General features: G+C 54.3%; 1 protein-coding gene across 20 annotated transcripts in view; it reads left to right on the top strand.

Annotated features, from left to right (window-relative positions):
* Positions 1 to 17,657, top strand: part of EPB41L1 (erythrocyte membrane protein band 4.1 like 1) — a 142,424-nt gene that overhangs the window by 104,290 nt on the left and 20,477 nt on the right. For 6 of the 20 annotated variants that reach the window (XM_060078311.1, XM_060078313.1, XM_060078314.1 and 3 more), the window contains 7 exons: positions 189 to 364; positions 3,008 to 3,156; positions 4,034 to 4,069; positions 6,452 to 6,634; positions 13,062 to 15,062; positions 15,569 to 15,676; positions 16,734 to 17,144. In XM_060078311.1, coding sequence (XP_059934294.1) covers positions 189 to 364; positions 3,008 to 3,156; positions 4,034 to 4,069; positions 6,452 to 6,634; positions 13,062 to 15,062; positions 15,569 to 15,676; positions 16,734 to 17,144 — 3,064 coding nt within the window. The remainder of the gene's footprint in view (positions 1 to 188; positions 365 to 3,007; positions 3,157 to 4,033; positions 4,070 to 6,451; positions 6,635 to 13,061; positions 15,063 to 15,568; positions 15,677 to 16,733; positions 17,145 to 17,657) is intronic. The other 14 variants (XM_060078320.1, XM_060078319.1, XM_060078325.1 and 11 more) reach the window with 9 other exon arrangements.

Genomic DNA, 17,657 nt, shown 5'->3' with positions numbered 1-17,657 from the left:
TCAGGAGGAGGAGCTAGTAGGGACTCTAGGAAAGCCCTCCTCCTCCTCTTTCCCCAAGTCTCTCACCTTCTGGACCACTTAGAGTTGTAGGTGGTGGGACAGTGGGACGGAAGGCCAGCTGTGGTCCAGCCTTGGGCCTGGCGTTGCGCGTCTGATCCTCTCTCCTTGCCTCCATCCCTCCCCTGCAGGCTGGTGTCCCCTGAGCCCCCACCCAAGGGCTTCCTGGTGATGGGCTCCAAATTTCGGTATAGTGGGAGGACCCAGGCACAGACCCGCCAGGCCAGCGCCCTCATCGACCGGCCCGCGCCCTTCTTTGAGCGTTCCTCCAGCAAACGGTACACCATGTCCCGCAGCCTTGACGGAGGTATGCCCCACGCTGGAGGTGGTGGGGAGAGTGGCGTGTAGAGGGGGGTGGGAGCATGCCAGGTCCTGTAGAATGAGCAGTGGAGGCGGTGAACACACCATAGTTGATTTGCACCAGGCATGGTGGCCCCAGAGCACTGCTGCATCTGGGGACTCTCAGTGGATTAGTCTAGCCTGCGGTACCACTTCTGCTGGAATGTGACACTGACACTCTGGGCTTCTCACAACTTCCCTGAGTTGTGGCCTTTTGGGGTCCCAGGTTCAGCCATATGGTCTTCTGGGCCCCCTTCCCAAGAAGCTCAGCAGTTCACAGCTTGTCACCATTTTGGAATGATATATTGTAACTGCAGTGTGGAGCTGGTGATGCCTTACTGGAGGCGAAGGAGTTGTTCCCAATCATTTTTTTGGTTCCACTGGGCTCTGGGCTGATGGACATCTAACTGCATGGCAGTCTCCACTGCCCCCATTTCTCTTGAGTTGATAGGTGCCCTGACTATTAATGAGAATTGTCCATACATTGCCCTGTATCAAGCAGACCAGGGCTTCTCAAAATGTGGCATCAGAACCAGCTGTGAGCTTGTAAACATGAGAAGTCCCAGGCCTTTACCTAATCCTACTAAATCAGCACCCTTTAGGGCCCAGAACTCTCCCAGGATAGGCTCATGAGTTTATAGGAGAGGGTCAGAAGCCATATGGGGCATTGGGAGTTAGGCAGAGTTAGGTCTCAGCCTTAACACTCACCAGTTGCTCCATGGATGCAGGAGGTGGTCCATAAATACTTGAATGAAAGGATGGGAGGCCTTGAGCAGCTTAACTCCCCTGGGCCTATTTCTTCTTCTGCAAAATGAATAATACCTACTTAATTGTGTTATAGGGAGAACTAAACAAGTAATACCTCTACCACACCCAAAACAGTTCATGGCACATAGTAAGACCTTAATAAATTGTAGGACCACTAACAAATTATTATTGCTTTTAGGTTTGTAGGGGGCAGCTTGAAGGTAGGAGATGGGGACTTTGGTGGGGGACCAGCAGATGCTCCCAGAACATATTGGGGCTGGCCTCCAGGCAAGGCAACAAATACTTTCTTAGTGTTAGATGTGTGCCAGACCTTGTGTTAGGTCCGGGGTACAGTTTTTAGTATAAGTATGGCCCTTTCCTTTGAGGAGCTCACAGAATAGTAGATTTGTCAGCATTCAACGTGATTCAGCTGGTGGGAGAAGTGTGTACAGAATACAGAGCAGCCCTGTGGAGAGAGGGTGACAACCCGGCTAGAGTCTTGAAGGATGCTTAAGAGTTTGCCAGGTGATCAGGAGAGTCTGATACGTTTCCAGTAGTATGGAGGTGAGTCCCGCCCCAGGACTCCCTGGCTGTGTTCGGAGGACATGCAGTTTTGCAAGGGTCCATTTGGGGCTCAGGAAGCTCCCTGTTCTCCTTGAGTAGGTACAGGGCTGAGAGCTGAGATTTAAGCAAAGGGAAAGGAGGGCTGTGCTTTCCTTCTGTCCGCCCCTGCAGCTCCCATTACCATGCTGGGGGCTGAATGAAACCCAGATTGTTCAGGGCAGCAAAGATTGGCCCAGAACTGGTGAAGTTCATTATCTAGGAAGCCCGGACGCTAAGCCAGGAGGCCTGGGTCCTTGTCCTGATTCACTGAAAGGGTACCAGTGGGACCTTTCTCCTTTCGAGGTCTCAATTTATCCTCTGTAAAATGGGGATAGTAATTCCCATCCTAGCCATCAACACAGAGTATTATGTGAATCTAATGAAATAATGTGCATACATGGGCAGTTTGTCAAGTGATATATATGAATAAAAGGGATAATTATTCTTAAAAAAAAATCTATGCCAATCCTGAGGATAATCTGTGCTCTGATGATTTTAATGCAGTATTTTCCAGCCATTTTTTCCACTGAGACACAAGCCCTGGGCATAGTCTGGGTTTTGCCCAGTGTCTGATGTAAAGTCTGTAATTCCATCCCTCTCTTTCCTGTTCAGAAAAGGACTTTGGAATGCCAGTGAGTGAGAAAGATGTTATTGCAGGGATCCCCTTGATTTCTCCCTAATTTAAAAAGAAGGTAAATCATGTGCAAACCTCAGGACTTTAACTTTCACTAATAAAAGCTAATCTCACAGTATCTGTGTGTTGTTAAATAACGGTCAAGCGAGTATCTGCTATGACCACCACAACCGAAACAGCAACATTTGTGAGCCAACACTAATGGAATTGGCTCACTCTGAGCCAGCCACTGCTTCTCTGAGACACATTAGCATCTCTGTTCCTCCTCCCAGTCGTCTGAATTAGGTACGGTTTGTAGATGAGGAAACTGAGGCCCAGAGACGTTGTATAACTTACCCAAGATCACACAGCCAAGAAGAGATGGATTTGAGATTTGAACCCAGGCCCGAGTGCTGTAGAAATCAGAGGAGGGCCTGGCGCTGGAGGTGGCTCTGGCTCTCACCACCTGAGTGACCTGGGGAAGGCCACGCCACTCCTCTGGGCACTGGCTCCTTAGCTGCAGCATGTTGAGGCTGTGGAGGTGTCTGCTCTGCGCCAGGCGTGGTTGGGCGGGCGGTGGGTTGGCTCCTGGTCCCTGTGCCCGGGAGGTGACTCACGTGGCCGCCTGGCCGTCTCTGCCCACTTCAGCAGAGTTCTCTCGCCCAGCCTCTGTCAGCGAGAACCATGACGCAGGACCCGACAGTGACAAGCGGGAGGAGGATGGCGAGTCTGGGGGGCGGCGGTCAGAGGCTGAGGAGGGAGAGGTCAGGACCCCCACCAAGATCAAGGAGTTAAAGGTACGAACCCGGCTTTCTCGCACCCTCTGACCTGGGGGTCAGGAGGCTGATCCTGGGTCTAGGCTCAGCCTTGGCCTTCAGGTGCCCCCAGCGGTGGCCTGGCACCCTTGCTGTGCAGCGCACCACAGACAGGGCCTTGCTCTTGGGCCGTGCTCAATACCTGGAATCCCCAGGTGGGGGTGGGGCATGCTGCCCACCCTGTACCCTTCCGCTCCTTTTGCCCTGCTTTCCTGGAGGGGCACTCTGTTCCCTGGTGGACTCTGGCCTCCTCTTGCTCACTTCTAATTTGCCCTTTTGCCTGTGATCTGGATCTGCACAGCCCCCGTTCACCCACGATAGGGTGTCCCTGCAGGCCACAGGGGTGAGGTTCACGTTCCTGCCACCCGCCCCCATTTCCCACCAACCTGTGCTGCACGCTCACACGGGCCCGCGTGGCCTCAGACTCGCAGGTGTTCACTCACAGACGTGTACCCCCTCGCCCATAGGGTTATGCACCCAGACGTGCAGACAACGTGCACACGCACACGGGCATGTGCATACACGGGTGTGGTGGGTTTCCATCATACACCCCCACCTTGGGAGCACAAGCCCCTGAACACACACTGACAGCAAGAAGCATGACTCTCCAGAGCCCCACGTCCCATCTGCCGAGTGTGATGGGCCGCTTTGCCTCCAGGCCTCCCGCCCCCTTCTTCGCCTTCCTGGGCTCCCTGCTTCACGCCCCGTACCTTCTGACGACCTCACTGCCCTGCTGGTGGCCCACCCAGCTTCCCAGAGTGCTCTGGGCTACCTGCTGGACCAGGCCAGTCGCGGTATCTCTAATCCATTTGCTCTACTGACCCTGCTGGTTCCTTTTCCTCCTCCCACGTCCCGCTAGCCGGAGCAGGAAACCACGCCGAGACACAAGCAGGAGGTACTGCATGGGGCCTGTCCCCACCCACCCAGCCATTCACCCACCCCCAGCTCATTTGTCATCACCCCACCGTCCATCCCAGGCTCATATCCCAGCACCACCTCAACTTCAGCTTCTCCTCTGCTCCCGGCCCTCCTCCTCCCTCACCCAACCCCACCCTCCATCACCCCCTCCCCATCTTAAGCTCATCGAGAGACTCCAGCCCCCCCAACCAACCACCCATGTTTCCCTCCCTCCCCACCTCTCCCTCCCTTTCCCATCTTCATGCTCCGCCTCTCCAGACCACGCTGTGCTTGCTTCCCACCCACTGACCATCCCCCACTGTGTCCCCCAGTTCTTCCAGGCCATTCTGTGCTTTCACTGAGCTCATCTCCACCCCCATCCCCCCCCCACTCCCGCCCCAAAGCCTTCTTTTGACTCTTCTCCTTCCTGTACCACTGTCTTGTCATGCCTCCACATCTGTGTCCCCTGTGTCCCCCCCCCACCAAGCTTCTTTTTGTATCTATGGGCAACCAGATGTGGGAGTGGGGGGTGTGGGGAGGGAGGGGCCTCAGAGCACATCTGTCTTCTCAGCCCCAGGTGCACTTCCCACGGGCGGGGCCCCTGCTGCTCCAGCTCTGCCAGGAAAGCCTCCTCCTCCCATTTGCTGCTTCTCTCAACACCCTCATCCTGTGCTAACCACTTCTCCTTCCCTTTCACATAGTGTCCAACTCTTCCTTTGATACTTAACTGCAGGAGAAGTGGGTCTGTTCTTGGGCTGCTGAGGGAAAGGCCAGGGGCTGGGGCGTCAGAAAGGCCTGGCTCTTGGGTTTCAGCCGCAGCTCTGCCACTGACTCTTTGAGGGTCTTGGTAAAGTCCCCTCAGGCCTCAGTCCCCCATCTGCACAGCAAGGCATTTGGACTAGGTTTCCCCCAGGCCCTTATCTTTCAAGGATCCACTGCTCCCTTCAGCCTTGGGGAACACCACATGCTCACAGGACCAGTGCGGCAGGTTCAAGAAGGAAGGTCACCAGCCGCGTCTTAGGTCCATGGCGGCCCAAACCCACCCACCTGTGCACCCTCTATCAGGTTTGATTTCTCAGACAGACGTTGTCCTGAGACAGCCCTGCTCAGGAAGGGATGCAGGAGGTACAGACAGATGTCTAGAGGGAAAGCAGAGCCTCAGTGGCATCGGTTTCCTTCCTTAGTTAACTTAGGAGTCAATCATAGTGGATCCTTGGATGCCAGAGATAAGCCCAGGGGAACTCTAGCCTTGTCCAAGGGCAAGCTTGCCTTCCAAGTAGTTGTTCCAGAATCACTGATCTGACTTTATAATAAGCTGAGGTTGTCTATTTCTTGTCCTGAGTCCTCAAACAGCTTTGCAGATAAGAGTCCTTGGGCTGCCAGCACACCTGCCCTCTGCCTCCAGAAGTGGGCAGACTATTGCTGGCTCCTGTGCAAAGGCTGGTCCTCACTTGACCTAAGGGCAAGAGTACCTCTGTACCGCACAGAGCTCCGACTTGGCAATTTAATAGGGACACTCCTATGACTCCAGCTGTACCTGGCTCGGTTCTTGTGCCCAGCCTTGGGACTTACCTCCCTTCTTCCTGGTCTCTAATTCTAATCTTCCTGAACACCCCACAGAGCCCTAGTTTCTCTGTCTGGCTGTATCTCACCCTGTCTGCCCTTGAGGAGTTGGTACCCACAAGGAATCTGGAAGATCCTGGGTGGTTGGGGAAGGTAGTGGCTCACAGCAGAGAACGCTAAACATCATCTCTTCCTGGCCCCTGGTATGGAAGCAGGGCACATTTCTCTGGACATCCTTGGATTTAGAAGGGCCCTACAGGGCCTGAGCAGTGACACACGTTGGGCTAGGAGGGGCCTAGACTGAGGATCCTGCTAATAAGCACAGTGGTCCAAGTCGTGGCCAGAGGTAGGGACCAGGATCCAGGAGGCCAAGGAGTGGGCCAGAGCAGCCTAGTGAACAAGATTGGTGATTTCTCACTGTGCTTTGGTTGTAACCAGAGGGAAGTCACCTCTGCACCTTGTGAAACTAAAGGGAACTTACCCAGACCTGTGGGATTTGGGTTGACTTAGGTGTTCCAAGGCCAGGAGCCAGGCAGGGGAGAAGAAAAGATGGTATGTGGCCAGAAGTCTCCTCTTCTTAACCTTAAGTGCTTTTTACTCTTCTCTTTAATCTTGAGTGGTTTGTGTACCTGTTGGGGCTAATCATCCCTGCCCTGCTTGGCTTATGGGACGCTCTGAGGGTGACACAGGGCCATGGAGGGGAATCACCTTGCTGATGTAGGGCGGTGATGGGGACCATTACCATTTTCACCATGCCTTGCATCCTCTTCTTGGAGCTGTTCCTCTGATACCTGACTGTCCTCTCCGTGCACCCCAGTTCTTAGACAAGCCAGAGGATGTCTTGCTGAAGCACCAGGCCAGCATCAACGAGCTCAAGAGGACCTTGAAGGAACCCAACAGCAAACTGATCCACCGGGATCGAGACTGGGAGCGGGAACGCAGGCTGCCCTCCTCTCCCGCCTCCCCCTCCCCCAAGGGCACCCCTGAGAAGGTCAACGAGGTAGGTCTCACCCGAACCCCTCAACTGGGGCCTTGGGTAAAGACGCTGGGGAAGGTTGCTATGTACTGACTTACCCTCCCCCTCCACGCCCCGTTGCTGCGTAAGGTGGTGATGGAGATAGGGCAGCAGGTTAAGCCGACGAAGGCAAATGCACTCACTCTTGAAATCCTGGGCCCCAGGGACCACCTTGAAAAACTCAAAGGACTCACTGCAGCATGGTGTATTTCCCTTCCATCAGCCAGAGTGTACTGGGGAAGGGGTGCTGGTTAGAAATGCAGGTTCTGGGGCCCTAACTCGGACCTACTGAATCAGAGTATTTGGAGGTAGAGCCCTGGCATCCGTATTTGAAACAAGTGCCCCAGGTGGTTCTCACACACACTAAAATTTAAGAATCCTGTAGTTCTGTCCAGTAACCAGACCCTTTTGTGCCTATTGTGAAAACACAGATGGTGGGAGTGTTCCTTCCTAGGAAGATCCTCAGAGCCCACCAGAAAGGAACAGATCATCTAGGAAAGTCAGCGCTGTTCCTGGTGCTCCAGAAAAAGATCCCACATGACCTGTCTTTCAGAGCGGAAAGCATGGGGTGTTTTCTCATTGAAAAAGAGAAAGATAGGATCTTGAGAATTCCTGTATTTATAACCCCAAGCTGGTATTTTTAGCACTGCTAAATCTTGGCACTCTTTACCCCCGTTTATATTAGGCGTTTTCTCTCCAGTGCTGCTGCTTACTGGTCTTAAACCCTTCTGAGGTCTAGACTTACAGTGCCTGGGTTTGAATTCTGGCCCTGCTGCCTGCTAGCTGGATGACTCTGGGCTTGTTACTTAACCCCTCTGAGCCTCCGTTAGGTAGAGATAATAAAAGCACCTAGTTCCCAGGACTGTTGTGAGCATCCAGTGACATAAAGCATGGAGGGGCCAGCAGAGGACCTAGACGCTCAATGTGAGTTACTTATTGTTTCATTGGGAGAGCCTTGGGACTCTCACACAGAAGGTTAATTTCAAATCAGAATCCTTTTTAAAGTGGGAAGGACCCTCGGAACCCAGTTGGTTCAAGGTCGTCATTTTACACATGGGCACAGAAGCTCAGGAAAGGGAAGGACTTGATCAGTGTCCTAGCTGATAGAAGAGGGGCCAGAATCTGATTTTCTTACGCCCCAGGCCACTGTATTTGCTATTAAATCACAGCTGCCTGGGAGCAAGACCAAATCATATGAAGACCAGGAGAGAGTCAATTGTGCCCGTGCTGCCCTTTAGAGCTTTGAAAATTGGTGATGCAGCTGTGATCTAATAAGTGAGCCTTTGACGGAATCAGCACTCTCGTGGCCACAACATGCCGGGTAACAGGGCCTTGTCTAGCAAGGCTGCTGTGGTAGCTCCTTGGCTGGTGATTCACGACGTCAGGGATGCTGTGGGGGCCTCTACGGCTGGTGCCATGGAAGGAGGGCAAACCTCTTCACCCACTGAGGGCTTCTGTGGTCACCGCTGGCACAGTCAAGACACTGAAGACCCTGGATGGGGCCATATGGAGCTGGTCTAGTGATCCAGTTACACACCCCCGTCCTCCTGCCCTGAGAGACACTTGACCAGAGTGGCCTCTAGTCAGTCCTGAAGTCGGTGAGGCGGATGTAGAGGCTTCCAAAGGGGTCAGACTCCAGCAGAGAAAGGAAGGCTGGGCACTGGAGGGCTGGCCTCCGGGGAGCTGAGATGCTCTGAGCAGCCTGGCATGGGGGTGCCCCACCTGCTGGTGATAGCTGGAACTGCCAGAAGATGCGTCTCATTAAAAGGTGGAGTCTGTTCCACCTCCCATCCCCCTACTGCTTCCCCGCAAGAAGTGTAGTCCACTGCTGGAGAGAAGTCTGGTCCAGGAGCTCACCTTGGAGCGATGGACCTTTTAACTGGCTTACAGGTCCCACTGGCATTTAGAGGCTCTTGAAGATTTGGGAGATGAGAGGAGCTGTCGCCAAGGACTGGACTGGGTCCTTGGGTGAGTGACATCACCTCTCGGAAGCCTCACTGCCTTGTCAGTCCATCCAAAAGGGGACCAAAATTGCCACTCCACAGTGTTGTGGGGAAGGTCGAGTGAAATAATGGATATAAAAGCACTTTATAAACTGGAAAGTGCTGGACAGTCCTGGGGCCACTGCTGATGGTAACTGGAATCCCTGATCCAAATATGGGCTCTCATGGCGTGGCTCCTTCCTGACCTAAGGATGCGGGATTTACAAAGCTGGGCTATTCACGGACTCTGTGTGTGTGTCTCTCTCCTGCTTTCTGTCTCTCCCTCTCTGTCTCTCCTTCCCTTCCTCCCTCTTCCCCTCTCCTCTGGCCCTGGGCCTCCCCTGCAGTCCCAGAGGACCCAGGACACCTCTCAGCAGGACTTGGCACCTGAGCCTGGGACGGCCACAGGCTTGGAAGTGTTCACTCAGAAAAGCCTCGCAGCATCTCCTGAGGTTACTGTCGTCACCTCCCCACCCACCCAGAACCACCCTAATAATCTTAAGAAAACCCTTTCTCTGGGCTGAGGGGGTGGGCCAGACTCTGCCCTGCAGGTGGGAGCAGTGAGTAGCTCATGTTGGCCCCGTGCTGTGACAAGTGAGCGTCCCCTGTCCCAGGGGTCCATAATGGGCCAGCCCGTCCCTCATCCATGGTTTCTCAGGAAGGATAGGACTGAAACCATTCAAGGAAGACAGAAAGGTCTGAGTCGCCTTTGGCTTAAAGAGGGCAGGTAGAAATGACCTCTCAGGTCCCGCTGAGGCAGGTGACCTGGAGGCAGGTTCTGACTGCTAAGCTTGGGATCAGGGATCATGGCACCTAAATACCTCTGCTCTGAGGTCTTGTCTGTATTCAGAAGGCTGATTAAGGTCTAGCAGTGACTAATTAGCCCCTCCATCCCCTGCTTCCATTCTCTAAACTCCCCTCGGAGTTTGGGTCTGTCAGGGTCCCCAGGCAGGGAAAAGTGGGCGTCTTTCACCAGGGAGCATCCTTGGGGTTGTACAGATGTCGGTCAGGCAAGCATTCTAAATGAGGAGAGCATTGCTTCTCTGCCCAGGATGGCAGTAGGCTGAGGGTCCTCGGAACTTCCTGTGCCCCTGCGTGGGTGCCGGGTGGAATCCAGGCCCAGGAGCAGGGGGCTGCATCCTCCCTCTTTGCTGGGACTTCATAGACCGTCGGGATTGGAAGGGACCGATTGACCATCTGGGTGAAACTTCCTTCTCTCTGATAACCAACCCTTCTCTGTTGGCATAGCGTGTATGAGGGCATATACCGTTCTCTATTCCCAGAGAAAAATTTTGTAGCCGCTAGAAATGTCCTGGAACTGTAAGAGAGCCGTGAGTCAGCTACGTAAGTGGTAAAACGTAAATCACAGTTCTACTCTGAATTTTTCCTAAATGTAAAAATAAAAACAAAACTAGGAGCACTCTTGAGAGAAGTTGGACAGGAGTCAACGGCATCCCAAGGTTAGGGAAGCAGTGATGCCTTGGAGCACAGAGATTCGCGTAGGGCCAAGCACAGGTGCCCTAACTTGGGGGGTTGTGGGGTTGGGAGGGCAACATGCGCCCTTCACCAGCATCCCTGAAAATTGTCCGTCCAGCTTCTTCCACAAGGGGGCTCTCCCTGTTCTTAACATCAGTCCATTTTGTCTTCTTCAGTCATCTGTTGGGAAGTTTCCATATTGAATTATAACCTGCCCTTCTGAGTCACCTGCCTGTGGGCCTCGCTGTGCCCCCTGGCGCCTGTAGTTCCACTCTGCATCCTCCTCCAGGAAGGCCCTTCAGAATTCAGCGTCCCCCCTGGCCCCCCAACTCCCACTTTCTTCCGCAGCTTCTCCCGTGGTTTCTAGAGGGCTCCTTGTCCTGGACCCCTTCCTCTGGGGGGTCTCCTGTAAAGAGCAGGGCCCAAAATGTGACCCAGAGCTCCAGGTGGACCCTGAACAGCCCAGGGTCAGCAGAATCCTGGCTGGAGATTTTCTTCCTGTCAGCTTGTGTGGGAACAGAACTGGCCCCACTCCAGCTCCCAGCTCCCGTTTCATGGCCAGTTTTGCTGCAGTGGCTCCAGCTGACAGCAGGGGGTGCTCTGAACAGGCACTGAAGGTCCCCTGGCTCAGTGGAAAGACTGGCCCGGCGGCTTCCCTGACATCATTTATCCTGTGAATTGGGTCAGAGAGCCAAAGCTTTCCTCTCTTTGTTCAGACTTTTTCTCTCTTCAGGATTTTTACTTGTTAGATGCAGAGCCTCTTCTTCCCTCTGGGAGCCTCAGTTTCCCCTTCTGAAATGAGGGTAACAGGACCTGCTTCACAGGTCGCCATTTGGATTAAATTTAATAACTTCTCCAAAGGGCTGACACTGCCTGGCACATAGTAACTAAATATAAGTACGTTTCCCTTTCTCTTTCTGCAGAAACTTTCTGTTCTGTGCCAGCTCCCACCCCACTCAACCTAGTTTCTAAGCTTCTGGTTGCTAGAAACTAGTTTCTAGTTAGACGTGGGGCAGGAATGTTCCACAAGGGGTCTCATGGACCATCTTTGGCCATCCTTGCCAGGCTGATGATGTCAGTACAAGCTGAAATGAGAGCAGCTAAAGGTGCCTGCTTCCCAAGCAGAAGAGAAAGGAGGCTTTGTAGGCTCTCAAAACTCTTCCCTCTGGGATGGTTCAAGTGTTGTTGTCCTGAAAGCTTACCAACCTGAAGTAGAATCTCAAAAACCCACGCAGATTTTGTCTGGGCCTCCCCCCTTCCTTTTCTCTCTCTTTCCTGTTAGCAAGATTCTCTTAAAGAGGTTTGATTCCCTGACAATCATGGAGATTTTGCTAAAATGGAGCAGGGGGAGGGGTGGGGGAGGTCAGAGGGCTTATAATGCTCCCTTGATTCTTCAGAATCCTTCAGATCTTCTGGGATCTGACAGACTCCTCACCAAGTCATAACCTGAATTGGAGCCCAAGTGCATGGGAACCTGCCCCCCGCTGTAGTCAGGAGCACTTTTCGGCACTTCTTACTGTGGAGCTTTTCACAGGACACAGAATCAGAGACCGGGTTTTAGGCCTGCCTTTGCCACTGGCTCACTCTCTGACCTTGGGCACGGTGCTTACTTTCCCCAGCCCTCAGTTTCCACATCTGTGCCATGAGGGACTTGGGTCAGAGCAGTGGTTTCAAAGGAGGGAGGCACTTTGGGGCACTAGGGCAGCCCAGGCCTCCAACTTCCACGGGGGGTGGGGAGGCCCTGTATCTGTGTTACATATTGGATTGCCATCAAGATTTTGTGTGAAGAAAGTATTCTGTGGTTGCAAGAAGATTTAAATCCCATTGGCCTTCTTGCTTTTTTGTTGTTGTTGTTCGCACCTCGCGGCTTGCAGGATCTTAGTTCCCCAACCAGGGGTCAAACTCGGGCCCCTGGCAGTGAAAGCACCGGGTCCTAACCACTGGACCATCAGGGAATTCCTGGCCTTCTTGCTTTTTTAACAATTCTAGAAGTCCATCCTTCCCTCCTAAGTGTTGCTTGAAAAATTCCAGGGGAGGTAGAGGGCTGTTTTGTTGATGGTTGACAGTGCTGTACTCACAGTGCTTTGGACCAGTGATGATGCTTGGATCTTTAGATCTCTTCCTTCGATGATATGTTCTGGTCAGTCCTCTTCCACTCTTTCTGCGGATTTTGTTAGAATTCTCCAAGAATAGGCCTTGGTATTTGTTTCTTTGGGAATGAACTCCACAAAGTTCAAGCTGTTTCAGCCATTGTAGTGACTGGCACTAACCTCTAGAGCTGGCCGTTTGGTATATTTTGGTCTAATCTCTTTCCTTCCAATTAGCTCTTGCAGGAAGGTCCGATTTCAGGCTGTGGCCTGTGAAACTTAACTCAGTGCCTCCCCGACAACTAGACATTAGATCGCAGTTGGGACCCATATTCCATTGGCTGTAAGTCAGCAAGGCTCTCAGGCATTCTCTTCCTGACTCGACTAACTGTGACCTTGAAAAAGTCACTGACCTTCTCTTGGCCTCAGTTTACCCATATGCACAATTAGGAGACTGGACTGCAGGCAGTCTTAGGAGTTCTTTCGGCTCTAGCCTTCAAAGATTCCATGTGATGTAAGCTACTTTCCCCTCTGACACTGGCAGCTTTATTATTAAAAGAGGAAGAGTCCTGGACCATTTGTGGATTTCCATTCCCCGATGGTTACCACGGGGAGGGTGTGAGACCGCCTCCCATTTTACCCAGTTAGGGTGGTGGTTGAGGGCATCAGGAGATAATTTGCTGGGTGCCTTGATGGGGAGCCTTGATGAGGCTGACCGGCACTGTCATGCCTGCCTCTCCCCAGCCAGTTGACCTTGACCAAGGGGGCAGGTTGACCTTGGTCCCTTCTTGCAGAGGGAAAAAGTGAACCCATTCTTCAGGTGCCTGATATTTCATGTTAACTCTTCTTGCTCCAATTAAAACGCAGGGTTCAGAGCATTGGGTATTTATAGAAAGAGAGTACATTAGGCCAGAAGAACTCAGTCTCCTAAACGTGACCACCACACAGCGGGAAGAAAGGGAGGCAGGCATCGCAGACACGCTTGCTGACGGCAGACTCTCCAAGGTAGACGTCCTGGTGGACAAGTTCACCTTCGAAATGGCCACAGAAGAAAAGGTGGGAGCCAAAGGAGCAAACACCCAGCGACAAGGAAGAATGATCACGAGCCCTGAAGGCTTTGAGTCAGTGTGGGAGGAACGCCCCTGGGTCAGGGAAGGCCCAGGAGGGGCTCCTCTGGCTGCAGGCTGCACGCTGGCAGGAACGCTCCCAGAGGGCTCCTGGTTCAGGGTGGACCCTGGGGAGGCAACCATCAGGAAGCAGTGGGCCTCCAGGGGTCAGCTGGAGGGCCCGGCGGAGCTAAGGCGGAAGTGGGAGGAGTTCCAGGCTTGCGGAAGACCCGCCGCCCCGGCCACTGGCCCTGCAGAGGTTGATGTCCCCTCTCCAGCCTCCGACACGGGAGGACTCCGGTCGTTTCTGCTGGACCCAGCCTACACAGAAGCCAGAGCCGACTCGAGCGATGAAACCGACACTTCCTTTGCAGAGAGAAGCTTCTATTTAAACTATGGCGAGAAAGAGTCTGAAGACCAAGTCCTCCGTCCGGCCCTGGAGGAGAGAGAGCACGTAGATGCCCCACCTGGCTGCGAGACCAGGCGGAAGCTCTCGGAGGACCTCACGGAGAGCTCGGAGCTGGACTCCTCAGGCCCATGGGGCTCTGCCGCCGCTGTCGGCAGAAACAAGCACCACGAGGGTGAAGCCCACTCAGCTTCCTCAGAGGGAGGGGCGGGGCTCCCCAGGAACCAAGGACCAGATGACCTGGCGGTCTTTGTCAAGCAGCTTGGAAAGGGACCTTCTCCAGGGCTGATGTTTGCTGAGGACTGGGACGAAGCCCGGTGGGAGGTGGAAGGAGAGTCTACCCACCCAGCATCCTCAGTAACTGCAGAGGAAGAGACCCCCCAGAGTGGAGATTTGATGGGAAAGGCTGAGAAAAGTCCCCCAGGAGAATGGAACCACTCACCTCACAGAGGAGGGGGCGTGCGTCCAGACCGCCAGGCCTGTGTCCTTCCGTGGACCGTCCCTCCTAGCGGTGTCAGGAAGCCAGCCAAGCCGGACAGAGGCAACTTCCTGCCCAGAGAGAGGGGACCATTTCACACCCAAACAGGAGAACCTGTGAAAGAGGACAGCAAGGCCCCAGCGTTTCTTCAGATGGAGGTGATCACCCCCCTCCCAACCTCGCCCCATCCCTTTGCGGCTCAGACATCTCCAGAAGAAGCTTCTTCAAGCCCAGCCCCTTATGGGTCGGGGGAGCCTGTGCAGCTCAGGGACCGCTTTGGAGAACAGTCCTCCATATTTCTCAAACATGCCCATCCTCCTAAAGAGAGCCCGGAGCCCAAGGACCGAGTAGGGCTGACTGTGACCCCAGACGGAGGTGAGCGCAGGGCCCCTCCCATCGCCAGCAGGAAGCCCAGACTTGTCCCTGAAGAAGCCCAGGGGTTGCTGTTCCCTTCAGGGAAGCAAAAGGAGATGACCTCTTTCCAGGCTGGGGGTCAAGAGGGCTCCCTGGAAGATATTAGCAAGACCTCTGTGGCCAACAAGATTCGTATCTTTGAGACCCACGGAGCTGAAACTCGCTGGGCGAGTCAGGGTGAAACCAGGGCCTTTGCAAACGAGTTGTCTTTGGAGGCCTCTGTGGGGCAGGTCGAGCAACAGCGGAGTAGGCGTTTAGACCTGGGATTTGCTCAGTTTCAGCCCCCAGGGGACTTTGCTGCCCCCAAAGCCACACATTCCTCCATGATGCCGCCAGCTACCAGACACTTCTGGGAGGGCATTTCTACCCCATCCCCCCGGGAAGGATGCATGGACGTCGAGCTCGTGTCCCCCAGTCCAGGCTGCGAAACTACACTGGAGGAAGCTACTGGGGGAACTGGCCACGTGAGCCCCCGCCCCCATGCTGCCCCCAGCCCGGGAGCTGACCGCATGCCGCGTAGCTCTTTAAAAGCATGTTTCTGTGGCCCCTCGTCATTACTGCCACCAGAGGCTGCTTGTCCATCCCTATGAGTTCTTTTCCCTAAACGGGCCTGAGCGTAGCCCAGGCAGAATGACGGGTTCATCTGCTTGGCCCATGTTAGCTTAGCCACGCAGACCCTCGGCTTTTGGTGTGACCTGGTGCCCGGAGGGTCACACAGCGCTGGTGGAGAAAGTGGCACCGCCTCCAGCAAACTACACATTTGCTTTGCCTTGCTGCCCCCACCTGCTGGGTTCCTACCGTTTTGCTTGGCTTGTCCAACGATCTTCCTTCATCCTTTCCCTTCCCTGGTGCTCCTGCCTTGGGGAAGCTGACAGTCCAGAGGTTTCCATCCTTCACTTCTGGCTCCCTCTCGGTCCTAGTGCCAAGTTCCTTTCTGCCTCCTTAAGACTAACTGTCTTCTCTAATCCAGAACAAATCCGGAGACGCGGTCAGGCAAGAGAAGCACGTTACCAGCTTAGCAGCGAATCCCCCAGGAAAGGGGGGGCACCTGAGATTCACCAGCCCCTCAGGCCCTCAGGTCTCTGCAGCCCCTCGGTGCCCTGATGACCTGGTCATCTTCGCCTGGCCAGGGTGCATCGCTGCCTTAGATCCCCACCTGCTCTGGCAGCGCCTCTTGTGGCAGCTCAACTCTGGCTTGTCTGGAATGTGTCCTCACACCTCTCAACCTTCCAGAAACTGGCTAAATGGAGGCTTGTCTAGCAAGTGAATCTCTAAGTGTATCGAGTCTCTAGAACCTGAAGCCAAGTACTTTAAAAATATTTGGTGGGGGTTAGATTGGTCTTAAAAAAGAATGTCGTAAAACAGCCAAAAACGTGTGTGGTGTTTAATCCCTGACAGGCCAGTTGAGAGGTATGTATGTCGGACAAGAGTTGCTGGTCCCCCTCCAGCACTTCCTTGGCCTGCTGTTGTCAATTACACTGATGGGAGCAGAACCTCCACTCACGGAGCTCAGGGTTGAAGTGATGTAGCGCCCAGCTCCCAGGAATTACCCCGTGTTGCTTCTCCCTCTGGACGATGCTGACCCCTCCCACAGAGACTCAGTGGAATTGACAAACCGTGTTGGCTTCCTCTTTGTTCCTCAAAGCTCTTGGCTCCAGCCTCTCTGCCTCCCTGTCCTGGGTGGTCCTGAATCCCTGGGTCTCCCTCCTTGGTTTTTGCCTCCTTGATGTCCGCCTGCACGGATGGGCCCGGGGTCCGGGCTCCCATCCCTGCCTTGTGCGCAGTGCCGCTTCTGATAAGCTCCCAGATCCAAACCTTGGATGGGGCCTCCTGTCCAGGACCAACTGGCAGGATGTTTGCTTTGTACTTGCTTCTGCCGTCAGCCGGAGACCCTCGGAAAGGAGTGTCCTCACTCTTGAGAAGCGTTCTTGTTTTGTTTTGTTTTTTTTAAGCTTATTATGGTGTCAAAGAACCTTTCCGGGGGTGTTTTTCTTTTCCTGACCTGCTCTTCCATTTGGGGCATCGAATGGCTCCGAGATTTCTTCTGTCATTCACCATCTTGATTTCTCTCTTTCTCTCTCTCTCCTCTCCCCCCATCCCACACCCCCATTCCTTTGATTTTCACCTGGCCATAGAGAGCAGGGCTGAGGGAGGGCTCCGAGGAGAAAGTCAAACCGCCACGGCCCAGGGCCCCAGAGAGTGACACGGGAGACGAGGACCAGGACCAGGAGAGGGATGCGGTGTTCCTGAAGGACAACCACCTGGCCATTGAGCGTAAGTGCTCCAGCATCACGGTCAGCTCCACGTCCAGCCTGGAGGCCGAGGTCGACTTCACGGTCATCGGCGACTACCACGGCAGCGCCTTTGAAGACTTCTCCCGCAGCCTGCCTGAGCTTGACCGAGACAAAAGTGACTCAGAAACCGAGGGCCTGGTGTTCTCCCGGGATCTCAACAAACGGGGCCCGAGCCAGGATGATGAGTCTGGGGGCATCGAGGACAGCCCGGACCGAGGGGCCTGCTCCACCCCGGATATGCCCCAGTTCGAGGTACAGTGGAGCATCATCGGGACCCGGGCCCACCGGGCACTGCATGTTCAGAGGCCCCTGGGCCAAGTGTGAGAAGACTGAGCCACCAGCCTGAAGCTCTGTTCCGTGTTGCATGACCGCCCCTCCGCAGAACAGCATGGTTCTGTGCTCGCATGTTCGGCAGCTCGGTTTACCCCTAACATGCACTCCTGGGTGCTTTAACCCTGTGACCCCATCTCTTGCCTGAGGTCAAGTGATGACAGGCAGTCTGGTCCTACTCGACTCCTCCTCCCCCTGTCTGTGTTGCATGGCACCTGCAGAGACCGTGTGCTTGTGGACTCACGGGGGCGCCTGCCGCCTGCTCTGAAAGCCAGGTGGTGTTTTCTGATCCCGGCCCTGGCTCCCCTCCCCAGGGCCTGGGGTCTTGGGGTAGTGGTTGAAACTCCTAGAGAAGAGGAAACGTCATCACCTGGGGGGACACACGGGTAGACTGCGTCTGGGCGTCTCTGCTCCCTGTCCTTCTTTCAGAGGATC

The sequence above is a fragment of the Mesoplodon densirostris genome, chromosome 16 (assembly GCF_025265405.1).
Source record: "Mesoplodon densirostris isolate mMesDen1 chromosome 16, mMesDen1 primary haplotype, whole genome shotgun sequence".
Taxonomy (NCBI): Eukaryota; Metazoa; Chordata; class Mammalia; order Artiodactyla; family Ziphiidae; genus Mesoplodon; species Mesoplodon densirostris.
The sequence above is the reverse complement of the archived record's forward strand: the minus strand, read 5'-3'. Positions and strand labels throughout refer to the sequence as shown.